The 13,134-nt window shown below is 31.0% G+C and overlaps 2 protein-coding genes across 2 annotated transcripts in view; one reads left to right on the top strand and one right to left on the bottom strand.

Annotated features, from left to right (window-relative positions):
- LOC109845300 (probable glycosyltransferase At5g25310) lies at positions 6,020-11,797 on the top strand. The gene is made up of 10 exons (XM_020414536.1): positions 6,020-6,439; positions 6,523-6,573; positions 6,675-6,752; positions 6,855-6,893; positions 7,435-7,482; positions 7,831-7,911; positions 8,132-8,262; positions 9,207-9,555; positions 10,477-11,299; positions 11,429-11,797. Exons 1-9 carry the CDS (start codon positions 6,251-6,253, stop codon positions 11,143-11,145), a joined length of 1,635 nt encoding a protein of 544 aa, XP_020270125.1. The 5' UTR covers positions 6,020-6,250; the 3' UTR covers positions 11,146-11,299; positions 11,429-11,797.
- The window catches only part of LOC109845761 (protein EXECUTER 2, chloroplastic), an 8,275-nt gene continuing 7,608 nt past the window's right edge, over positions 12,468-13,134 (bottom strand). Inside the window, exon 12 of the mRNA XM_020415032.1 lies at positions 12,468-12,950. Within this exon, the coding sequence (XP_020270621.1) occupies positions 12,849-12,950 (102 nt within the window). The 3' untranslated portion in view covers positions 12,468-12,848. The remainder of the gene's footprint in view (positions 12,951-13,134) is intronic.

Below are 13,134 nucleotides of genomic sequence, written 5' to 3'. Positions count from 1 at the left end.
TAAAAAATGATTTTCTACTCTAAGCTAACCGTGCAAAAAATTTATTATTTTAATTATAAGTCTAAGTTGGACTTTAATGAAGTATACCACTTTAAAAACTATTTTTTTAATAAATTTATTTAGAATTATCATAAAAAATAAACTTGAGTTTAGAATTAACTAAGACTTAGAAAATTTAAAATTTATCAAATAGATCAATTATGCATTAACTCGATCAAATCGGCAATTTAATTTTTACTTTCTCTTTTTTTTTAATACTAACTAAAAACTAAGAAAAACAAAAGAAAAATTAAAGAAATAAAGCAAAATAAAAGGAAAAAGCCACTGAAAACTAAGAAAAACAAAAGGAAAATTCTAACAAAAAATGAAAGAATAAATCAAAATAAGAGGACAAAACTAACTGGTTTCAACCAACATACCTAGACTTTGCATTATCCTCAAGGCAAACTCTACGGTGCACAAAGTAAAGTAGATAATAAATGAAGCACTTATATTTGTTCGGTTGATTTAGAATAAAAAGAAAAACTGCAATTATCTTTGAGGAGGATGGAGTAAGAAAAAAAAAATCCTTTTCTCTCTTTTTTATCGTTATTTTTCAGATTTTTTTTTCATACCTTTTTTTACATCTTTTTTTCATTCTTTTTTTCATTTCTTTTTTCCTTTGTTTTTTTTTGTTATAAGAGAACAAGAAACTCTCAAATGAGAGAAAATTAATTTTTTTATTATTATGAGAGAAGAATAAATTTTTTTTGTTATTATGAGAGAAAACATAAAGATGTAGAATAAAGGATTAAACATAAAAAAAATCGTGCTCTACATCAAATCCTACCTTATTGATAAAAATTCTATTTTAGTTTTTAAAAAAATCAATGGTAAACTCAAAAATGTGCTTAAACTCTATATACTCCGTAGTTTTCAATAATTTTTACAATAATTGAAGGTAGGTATCAATGGTGTTATGCATTTTAAATTGCTGATCCTCAAATTTGAGCTTAGATTCCTTATTAATAAAAGTTTGTTCTAACATAATTAGTTTTTCTTAAAAAAGAATTCTCAAACCCAAGATTTATGTTGAGGTTTGAAAAATTGGTTATTTGTTTTCTAGGTACCTAAGCTCACCAGTGAAAAATTCTTCAAAACTAAGATAAGAAAAATTTGTGTCCGCCTCTGAAAACTAGTTCTAATCCAAACTTTTTCAGTATCTTAATTTTATCACCAAAAATCTTCTCAAAACTTGGGTCTGACTCTTTCTCTTCTTTGGGATAATATATTTCTTGAAGAACGGGCAGATTAGGATTTTTCATTGGTTTAGTCTCAAAAATTGGTTTAACACAGATTAAACGAGCGATATTATCCTTAATCCAAACTTGCATACACTAAAAACAAATTCCTTTTTTCCTCTTTCTTTCTTTTTTTAACTAAAAAGGGAATTAAAAATTCTTTAAAAAAATAAAAGTTACTTTTTTTTCTTTTTTTAAGACTTAAAAGATTAACGAAAGAAGAAAATAAGGACAAAGAAAAAATTTAACTAAAACAAATCAAAAGCAACCACTTTGAAATAATCACTCTTATTTCTATGGTTAATCCTAAACTCAACTAGACCGACTCCTAACTAAAAAATCCTTGAGTAAAAATATTGAAGTTTACTTGGTCGGTTAGCTAGGTAAGGATAGTACTAGAGCAAGAGCAATGACCAATTAAGCACATCTTTCCTTGCGAAGCACTTTACGCAATCCCAAAACCTTATCTTAGATATCAACGGATTCAAGTAAACTTAAACTAGTTCACTTAAGGATTTCTTATTCCTTAATTGAGCTTGAATCATTAGGAGCCAACGTCTAATGAGTTTTAAATCCCTCACCTTATCTTGATTAGGGTGTATTGCCCTTAAGAGTGTTTTCAAGTGTATCAAATTAAGATGCTTAAATCACGTGGGTGAATTCCTACTAATTATATGCAATACAACCCTAGTAATTAAAAGCAACTACAAATGATGTAAAAAGGAAAATATTTTTACTTTTTTAATTAGGGTCAACAAACAAATAAACAAAAACGAGAGAAAAGAGCTTTTGTTTGGATTTATTATCTTCTTAGTAGTTATTTAAATGGAGGGTATATTTTATTAGGGTCGACATAATTTTTTTATTAGCTCCTAATTGTCTCTAATGTGAAAAGCCTAATTAGAAGGCGGAATTAAAAATATAAGAAAGAAAACTTACCTTTTTAAGCAAATATATTCTCTCTAATTTTTAACTTTCTCCTTCAAAGTTGTTCCTTCATACTTAATTACAAGCACCTTTCCCGGTAACGACACCAAAAACTTGATAGAAGAATAAATAGATACCTAAGTTGCAAGCGCATAACTATCAAGTTATAATATAAAAGAGTATCGAATTCCACGAGTAAGGTATTGTAGAAAATAATCAAATTTGGTTTTCTAGATTGTGTGTATGACAATTTAGGAGTGATGAAAGTGGTTGTAGAGAGATAAAGAGAGTTGATGTGATAATATGTAAATAAAATAAAACTAGATTGAGAGGGGAGAAAAAAATGAAGAAAACAAAGGAAAATAAAATCAAGAAATAAATAAATAAAAATCAAGAATAAAGTGAAAAAAAATCAAGAAAGTAAAATATGAAGGATTCAATTAGAGATATAAAGAATCTAGGATTGAATCAACTAGCCAACTTCACTTATAAAATATGAACTATTCATTTTTTACCACATTTTACTTAAGATTTATTAAGCATAGACTATCAAACTACTTAAAAAAATATAACATATCAAATTATCATCCAAGTAAAATTAACATTCATTAAAAGAATAATAACTAGATAGTAATTCTAGAATTCATAAACATAACATATCAAACCACTCAAGATAAACATAGATTATTAAATTCTTGAAAGCAGACTCCTTCATCTACATCTTCATCTTCATCTCCATCATCAAAACAAAGAGAAGAAAAGAAAATATGAAGAGGTGAAAAATTCTTTTATTAATTGCAATGAAGTTATAATTTTAGAAGGTCTTCTTAATTAAAAATAACACTCCTCTCCAAAATAGAGTTATTACAAAAAATTTCACACTCAAAGCCCTCACCCTTTATCCATATTTATAGCCTACAACAATGAATAAGAACCATTAGATATTATTTGGAGATCAATGATTAATTCTCAACCATAAAACAATTTCTGTTATGAATCAATCGGTCGACCAATCGGTTGATCAATCGGTTGACCAACCGATTGGTTTACAACAGATTTGATTTTTTTTTTGTGACTAGTATAATGCACATGCTTTGCACGTGAACGTACATATTTTTATTTTAAATTTTTTTATTAAATCATAAAACTATGTGTTAATAAATAAAATTGTATAATAAGATTACTTAAAAAGAAATGTATGAATTAATTATTATTGTGTAGTTATTGTAATTGAATGTTTTATAATAAGATTACTTAAAAAGAAATGTATGAATTAATTATTATTGTGTAGTTATTGTAATTGAATGTTTTTCTTATAATGATCGCAAAAAGAAATGTATGAATTAATTATTATTGTGTAGTTATTGTAATTGAATGTTTTTCTTATAATGATCGCACATTTTAACCTTTTTTAAAATATGACCCCAAATCTAAAATTGTTCTTAGATAAAACTGTAATACTATAAGTTCTTTTAAATATGTCCCTCCAACTTAAAAGTTATTAACTTAACTCTAAATTAACTAGCTGCATTAATCTTACTAGCTTTTTACTATTATTCTCTGGATATTTACACTTGATACCTACAACATATTACAATAATTACTTCTCTTTATAATTATTTAATAAGGTAAACTGCACGAAACTCATATGAACTTTCAGCCAATATGAACTTTTAAAATTACACTAAACCCATAATGATTTTTCTGTTTCAAAGAAGACACCTAATAACTTTCTGAATTTTGCAGATAACCCCTATAAAGTAGAACAAAAAATGGAATAAAAATACATTTTGAAAGTTATTCTGGATTTGTTGTAATTTATGTAAAAGGTATTAAGGCTTTCTATAAAAGTTAATAGGGATTTAGTGTGATTTTAATAGTTCATAGGGTCTGCTTACTGCAAAATACTAAAAGTTCATGGATGTTTACTGTAATTTACCTTATTCAATATCATAATTCTTAGTTCAAGTAATATTATTAAAATAATTATACTTTCTATATACTGTAAACTTTTTATTTAATTAAAATTTTTTAGTTATGCTCTTAAATAATTTAGTACTATAAATATTTTATAGATTTTTATTATACCGTCATTAACAATTATAGCATTATTATTAATGTGAAATAATTTTTTTTGTGAAACCCTTCATTACCAAGTTAGATTATTCAGTATCATGTAATAGTCTTTGAGGAAATACTCTAAAAATAATATAAAATTATTTATTTTATTTATCTAATAACATAACACTAAATAAATAGTGTAACAGATAATTTATGCGATATTATTAAAATAATTACATTATTTATGAGATTCAAAATTTCTTCTATTTATTTTATTGCTTATTGAATTATGGTGTAATTCTTAATAGCATTTAGTAATATATTATTCTATTTATACTATTAGTTTAATTATTTTATTATAATTCATAAATAATTATTTTAATAATTTAATTGGTTACTACTAATAATTGTGTATACTTATTTTATAAATTATTTTATTTTATTATTTTTAAACAATTAATATTTATAATATTATTGATAATTATAATTATTTAGGAAGGCGAGGAGTGCAAAATTAATAAGTAGTTATATTTATTTAATAAAAGATTAATTAGTAATAATGACATGGATAGAATTTATCAAAATTTAAGAGGGTAAAAAAGAAAATTAAAAGTTTTAACACCCCAATCCTCTTTTTATAAATTCATAAATAATTATTTTAATAATTTAATTGGTTACTACTAATAATTGTGTATACTTATTTTATAAATTATTTTATTTTATTATTTTTAAACAATTAATATTTATAATATTATTGATAATTATAATTATTTAGGAAGGCGAGGAGTGCAAAATTAATAAGTAGTTATATTTATTTAATAAAAGATTAATTAGTAATAATGACATGGATAGAATTTATCAAAATTTAAGAGGGTAAAAAAGAAAATTAAAAGTTTTAACACCCCAATCCTCTTTTTATAATAGTATAGATATAGATATAGATTTCTTGACCCAATTTCTTCATGGATCCTTAAACTTTATTGGGTCTTCTTTTTATTTTCATACTTAGGCTTCAATAAATGGTAGAAAATCAGGGAATTTGATTCTTTTAGGCTTTTTATTCATTAAACCTTCATTAACCTACAAATTAAGATTAAACACGTTTATTAATAACATTTTTATTTAAATGAAATAGATAATGAGGAAATAAAATATAATAAAAAAATGTAATTATCACTAACCCAAAAGTTTTACCTTCATTTACTTTTAGAGCCGCACACTTTCTGGATCACCTTGGATCTAACATACTTGAAAAAATTAATTTTAAAATATTGTATGTTTAGTTTTGTATCATAGTAAAATTATATATTTTACTTTATCATGCTATTTTATTCATAATATTTGATGTTCGATGTAATTTTAGTCCAAATGTTTAAACTATATTTTTAATTGTTTTTACGTAAATGCTGCGGCAACACGCGGGTCAATTTTACACTGGTTGTATCTGTTTTTATACCCCCGCCTGTTCCCTTTCTCCGTCAACGCATCGGCCGTCCTCTCTCTCTTTTTTGAGTTGGGAAAACTGGTTAAGAAGAGGATCCCTCCATGACTAGCATAGCATGGCTTCCAATTTTTAAAATACGAAACTGCCCTTATTTGATACCAGCATCTGCCAGGCTGGAAAACAGAATACGATAAACTCGAAATTCCACATCAGCGGTCCCGTGCGGGGTCCTATATTTTGGGTCCAATTGGAGTTTTTCTTATAAATTACTGATCCACATGCTTGATGCTTTAATCCTCGCTGGCCTCATACTGACCCGCACGTTCCCTAAATACCCCTCACATGATTCAAAATTACACCAGCTTTAAACAGACTGCCCCAGATTTCGACATAGATGGAGGGCTATTTCAGTAATTTGCCACTAAAATTCCAGAGTGTTCCCGTTTCGTCACCACCAACGCCCCCGCCCTTTTCTGACAACAGTCTCCTGGCGGTACGGTCACCGCGAAGGTAGCGATACGGTCAACGCTTGTAACTGATGTCCAGCATCGCGGCTGCTGACGGCGGCCAGGTGAGGCGCTGCGCGGCGGCGGCGGCGCCATCTTCCTTATTGCGGTGGCCGCTGTCGTCTTCAAGTTCGCGGCTCCGAATCCGGTTTACCTCCCTAGGGTTTCGATCCTCAATAAGACCTAGCGGTTCGATCGGTTCTGGTGCCAGCGAGCTAAAGGTCTTAACTTGTCCCCCCTTTTGTTGATATTTGGGCGGTTTTTTGGGTAACATTAGTGAATTTTGGTTGATTGATTTCTGTAGGACTCTGTGTTTCCTGATGAAGAGCTAAAGGCGCCTCCTTTAGATTCGGAGGTTGGTAATTTTGAGGAATGAGGGAATTTAATTCCCCCCCAACTTTTTGCGAAGAATTTATTATTATTATTATTATTTTGTTGAATGTTTAAATCTTTTAGGAGCTTATTCTTTACCCTGATCCAAATGAGATGAATTCTACTAGTGATGATTTGGCTGCCCCACCTTTAGAACCGGAGGTAGATGTTTGTTGCTGAAGAAATCATTTAAGTTTTCTTTTTTTCTTTTTTTTTTGGGATTTTTAATTACTTTATAGTTTTTTTTTTTTTTTTTTTGCACAGGAGCTAAAAATTTCTGCTGAAAATTCTGATTCCAATGAGGTAAATTCTTGCAATTTATTGGTTCTTACAACTATAACGACCTTTATCCCAAATTTTTGGCGCCACTCTTCCACTCAGTTAAATGGAGGGCTCTCTTGCTCTCCTCTCCACTAAGTTAATCATCATCACATCTTTATTAGGCTTACATCTGGTCCTTTCTGTATTAATTGTAATGTGATCACTTATCTTGGTGCATGTGATGACCTCCGTCGCATGGCCAAGCTATCTTAAATGATTCTCTCTCATTTTATTCTAATGAGGAGCAACCTCTGCGAGTACACTTGCTGCCTATCTTACCTCTTACTGGATATCCACTTGTCTATCTTAATATTCTCATTTATGTTATACCCATAGCAAATATTGGTTCTTGATTCTAAAAACTACATTTCTTTAGGATTGCCATTTCTATTTATTTAGTAAATTAGTCTTGAAGTTAAGTTATCCTACTTTTAGTTCTTTGCTATTATCTAGTAGTTCTACTAGTTTTAATTATTCTATGTTTACATTCCTCGTGCTGAGATTTTTTTTTTCAATGAATCAGGTGGAATCTAGTGGTGGTGACCTGGAAAATATAACTTTACAGCCGGAGGTATTGTAAAAAAAATATAAAAAATAAAAAATCAAACTTTCTGTTTCTCTAAATGCTATTGGGAAATTATTTGGGCTTGGGCTTATTGTTTACTTCTTATTCCCTTTTAAGCGATATAAAGTTTTTTAAATCCAAATCCCATTGTTGAAATCCATTGTTCGTGAGCAAGAAATCTGCATTTTAAATAGTTAAGAAAAACTAGTTTTATTTTGGATTTGTCAATCACGAATTTGAAGTAGATAATTTAAGTTTTTTCATGTTTCTTTATTGTTTGATATTTTTGAAAGTTTTGTAAATCTTCAAGGTATGGAGGTTAATGGTCTTTTTATTTTTATTTTGTTTCTGCAGGTACCTGATTTATCTATTTCTATGGTTTCTCCTAGCCATCCTAGACCCCCTCCTTTCCCTGGCACGTTTACCAAGACTAAGGTAGATATTCAATCCATAAAATTCTCTCTTTCCCCCCTCTCTTGTTAGTTTTTATTGGGAATGATCTGTAATCTCTTGACGAAAAGAATCATGCAAGTTACTAGTGATTTAGTCACTAAACAGTTATAAACCATTGAGGTGAAATCTAGTTATGAAGCCCTAAATTAATTTTTTATATCCCTTGCTTCTTGATTTGGTGATCTTCTTTATTATTTTTTAGGAGCCTATCAGCTTGAGGGAAACGGACAGGCAACTTATCTATGCTAAGGAAGAGATTGGTCATGCCCCAACAATTTCAAATGACCCTGATCTTTATGCCCCACTGTTCCGAAATGTTTCAGTTTTTAAGAGGTGCTACTGTTCAACCTCTCTTATCTTATGCTTGTTATTCGTTAACTTCCATTATTCTATTTATGAGTCGGAAGTCAAAGTTTATAGATTGTTTGTATAATAAAATTTAAAAATATTTTTAGTGGTCATTGATAAAACGGTGTGATTTGGCACTTTGAAATTTAGAAATATATGAAATTAGTTTTTTCTCAATTCTTATGTACCTTTTTAACTACATTTCATGTATTATGCTTGTAGTTTTCATCTCTTATCTTATAAAGCTAGACCTTAGACTGTTATACGAGATGTATACCTGCATTTGTTTTTTTTAAAAAGAGTTCTCAGAGTTCCAAAGAAAACTGAGGGATTGAAAGTCTGTGATGTTTAAATAAACTGATCACCTTAGTTTTGATTTGATTTCAGAAAAAAATGATGGTTACATAATTGTCTCGAGGAATCTTTGGATTCGGAAGTAGTCTTTGGCAATCATCATAGTTAAAATTTGACTTCTTGAGGGGGAACAACAATCATAGAAGAGAAGTTTCTGAAAGAGCTAAATAAGTTGAAGACACTGGAATCCTTGGACTGAAAACTTCAAACTTGAACTATTTCCTCTCTCAAAAGAAATTGTCTATGAGTATGCAAAAAGTTTCATACTGGAAATCAAGGAAAGATGTTTATGGACATGGTTACAACTTTGAAAAAGCATAAAACATTCTTGTATGTTGTAGAACAAAGATAATCAATAATATGTATCATGTAAAGCAACCATTCTATTGACATGATTGTTCATAGTATCATTTTTCCTTCTGTTTCTTCCACTTGTTATGATGATTTGATTCGGTGTCTGTTCTTCCATTAATTTGATATTATTGAACAAAATCAAGCTTTAGCTCTTGTTTATTCTTATTTGTGCTCTGTTGGTGAAGTCACCAGAGTCTTGAAACCTGATATTTTGTATTCAGGAGCTATGAGCTGATGGAAAAAACACTAAAAGTTTACATCTATCGATATGGACGAAGGCCCATTTTCCACACACCTGCGCTTAAAGGCATTTATGCTTCTGAAGGATGGTTCATGAAACTATTGGAAGGAAACAAACAGTTCGTTGTAAAGGACCCAAACATAGCTCATTTATTCTATCTACCATTTAGTGCACGGCAGTTAGAAGTATATCTCTATAAGCCGGGCTCACATAGTTTGAGACCTCTAGCAATCTTCGTGAAGAACTATGTTGACTGGATATCAGCAAAACATCCTTTCTGGAATCGGACAGGAGGAGCAGATCACTTTCTAGTCGCTTGTCATGATTGGGTATACTCTTTATTTCTTGCTTTTTTCACTTTATCATGATTGCTAAATCGTCATTGAGATTTTTGGTTACGGTCCTTTGAACTAAAATTCACATCTGCGCTTGCTTTATGGAGGTCATCTTTAAGGCCTTCTATGTTCAGTTAATATAAGCTGTATATCTTGGTAACTTAGATTGTACTGTAACGTAAACTTTTTTATTTCATCACAATTTCTGCTGGTTTATAGACTGATGACATTGTTCAATAAATTGTTGGAGCAGATTGGCTTCATCAATGAAACATGTCAAGAGTTAGAAACCAATCAGTTTCTTTGAATTTTGTTTTCTCTACAGCTTAAACCTTTTGAGAAACTTTTGAACAGAAGTTGTTTTCTCTCTCATTTGAATTCAAAATACAATATTTAATGTATGTAGTGTGTACTCTAAAAGAATTGAGCTCCATAAGCAACTTTTGCCCCCAATGCTTTCATGATGATCTTAGATATTGTTTTAGTTTAGATGAGAGAGCGTATATATTTCCTTTTCAACTGTCAGAGAAAAGGCCATCGAAGAAACTGAAAGTATGTTTCATGGTTATTTCGACCTAGAGAAAAACTTATCTATGACTTCAGAAAACAAGAAGCCCTTCTTATTCATGAGGGTGAGAGGAAACCGATCTGTAAGATTTTTTTAATCATTTGATATTCTACAGTTAATGCAGCAACAGCTATGTCTTTAAAGATTTCAAAGTGTATGACACCTATGCATTTTATATGATGAATTTTCCTGAAAAATCTGTATCATGCTTGTCTAGCCCTTATCATTATGTTATAAATATATGATGAATTTTTCCTGAAAAATCTGTATCATGCTTGTCGATCCCTTATCATTAAGTTATAAATCTATGCAAAGACAGAAGACCTTGATTTATCTCTTTTCTACAGGGACCCTATACAACAAACTTACATACAGGACTGGGTGAGAACTCTATCAGAGCTTTATGCAATGCCGATCCCACCGTAGGATTCATAAGGGGGAAGGATGTCTCTCTCCCTGAAACACTCATCATCAACCCAAAGAAAGCCCTCAGAGGCCTCGGAGGAAAAGCTGTCTCTAAGCGATCAATTCTTGCATTTTTTGCTGGCAACATGCACGGCCGAGTCAGACCCATCCTTCTTAATTATTGGAAGGAAAAAGATGAAGATATGAAAATTTATGGGCCCCTCCCTCCTCAGGTCTCGAAAAAAATGTCATATATTCAACACATGAAGTCGAGCAAGTTTTGCATTTGCCCTATGGGGTATGAAGTAAATAGTCCAAGGATTGTTGAAGCAATTTATTATGAGTGTGTACCGGTGATAATAGCTGATAATTTTGTCCTCCCCTTTGATGAAGTGTTGGACTGGAGTGTGTTTTCTGTTGTCGTAGCTGAGAAAGATATCCCTCAACTGAAGGATATACTGTTGAAAATTACTTCAGAAAAGTATGTTGATATGCATGAGAATGTGAAGAGGTTGCAGAGACATTTTCTTTGGCATCCAAGGCCGGTGAAATATGATATATTTCATATGATTTTACACTCGATTTGGTTCAATAGGCTGAACCGAATGTGAGTTTGTGGATGTTCAACTTTCACAAACTAATCATCTCAACTATGCTATTTTCGAAGAGGATTATGGTTTATTGTGTGATTACGTGGTTACTCCTGAGGTTCTAATATTGTGATATTTGACTGCTGCGGAGTCGAATATGCAACAAGCTAACTGGGTAAGTTTCTAAGTATGGTTTCATACTGATACTTCTTCTACATGTGTTTTCAGTGCTAAAACTCAAAATAAAACCCTAGTTATCTTTTGAATATCTTTTCTAAATTTTGGTGTCTTGTCTTTTGTTCAGGTTGCTAGCAGATGGAGAAGTTTAAGCATAAAATTGGGAAGATTCAGATTGAGTTTATCAACCTAGCTTATGAAAATTTGAGCCATACCACTTTTCATTGTACATTACAATCATCAGCTCATTTCTACTGTAAAAGGTAGCACATTCTTTTGTAAGCATATTCAGCAATAAAATAAATCATTCAAAATATAAACAATGCCATGAGGTTAGATGCCATCAGACATTCAAAGGCAATAAGATTTTATCCGGGCACAAGATAGTAAAGCAGGGAGTCTGGATGTATTCGTTCCTTAGCTGTATGAATAAAGTAATGTTCCTAATCCTATATTCGAAGTAAAACCTGGAATTAATTTCAGCATTTTTTTTATATACTCTGGCGACTGAATGTATGTATCAAGAATTCTACTGTTACCTTATTCTTTCCTGAATTTAGGAGAATGGAATATTGATTGATTCACTATATTATGTAGATAATATAAACTGAGATATGATGTATATTAGTTTCATGCAGTTCTTAAATACAAACTGAAAAGTGAGACAATACCACCAATGTCAGGGATTTCATTTTAAGTAAACCAATATCGATACGATATGGTTGTTGTCCAAATTGAAACTAATCATGCCCTAAAGCAGAGGAAGCTAGAGATCATTTTCAAGTTGAGGCAGGTGTCTAGAAAACTTCCAGTTACACTTGAAGAAAATTGTCTTCTATGGTTGGAAGTTGTGCATGTTTTATCATCATCTGATCGATCGACACGGAGAAATGAAAATACAATTCATGGTATCTTTTTTAAGCGCATCAGACATCTTTTACAGAGTACTCGTTTAGAAGAATCAGCATGAAGAAAGAAGCTTCATGTGTGAAAACGATAAGTTTCGTTGGCTAGCAAAAGGAAAAGCAATCTCAGCGAAAACAAAGACAACACTGGCGAACAAAACCAAAGTAGAAATCTCAAAAGCAGCCAAAAACATAGAAAAAACATCGCTTGTAGCTTGTAGCCATGCATAAATATCAACATTGGGGAACAAAACCAAAGTATACATCTCAAAAGCAGCCAAAAACATAGAATAAACATCGCTTATAGCTTGTAGCCACACATAAATACCGAAGGAAAAAATGTAATCTCATCGAAACTACATGATACATGCATATCCACACTGGTACATACCTACCCTATCCATCAACTTAGAATAACTGTCCCTAGTAGATATTACAAGGACACAAGCACCCTTCATTCCTGGGTTTCATACAAGAAAGGTAAACATAATTACAATACATCATCGAAAAGAGGGAAAAAACACAGCCCTGAGCACGGAACTTTATTACCATCGTGACCTCTTTCTCTTGATAATGGCAGCCTCCATCTTGGAAAATGACCAATTATGGAAAAATTTGTTCTTCGCTTGCGCATAAATAACCCTATTCTGGGAGCTTCAAGCGATCAAATAACACCAGGAAGCTTTGCTCAGGCACTACATAGAGGAACCCTAGCGCCGCACCTCTGACGTGCGGTCCAAATCCCTGTAAAAAGAGATCCAGTTACAATTAAATAATTAAGTAGTACTCTCTCGGAAAAAAAATAATAGTTGGAGTGGGAAGATTGCAAATTAACTCCTCTCTTTATACCTTCAATAACGCTTATCACTTTTCACCCTTCAATTCATGGGAGAGATGGACTGCAATTTATCCTTCTCAAAATGTCAAT

Source organism: Asparagus officinalis, chromosome 6, assembly GCF_001876935.1.
Source record: "Asparagus officinalis chromosome 6, Aspof.V1, whole genome shotgun sequence".
NCBI classification, from domain to species: Eukaryota; Viridiplantae; Streptophyta; class Magnoliopsida; order Asparagales; family Asparagaceae; genus Asparagus; species Asparagus officinalis.
The sequence above is the reverse complement of the archived record's forward strand: the minus strand, read 5'-3'. Positions and strand labels throughout refer to the sequence as shown.

Excerpts from the sequence above, each read along its gene's own strand:
- LOC109845300 (XM_020414536.1), top strand. The coding sequence starts at position 6,251 with ATGTCCAGCATCGCGGCTGCTGACGGCGGCCAGGTGAGGCGCTGCGCG. Across the intron at positions 7,483-7,830 it reads ATATAACTTTACAGCCGGAG|GTACCTGATTTATCTATTTC; the intron begins GTATTGTAAAAA and ends TTGTTTCTGCAG. Across the intron at positions 7,912-8,131 it reads GCACGTTTACCAAGACTAAG|GAGCCTATCAGCTTGAGGGA; the intron begins GTAGATATTCAA and ends ATTATTTTTTAG.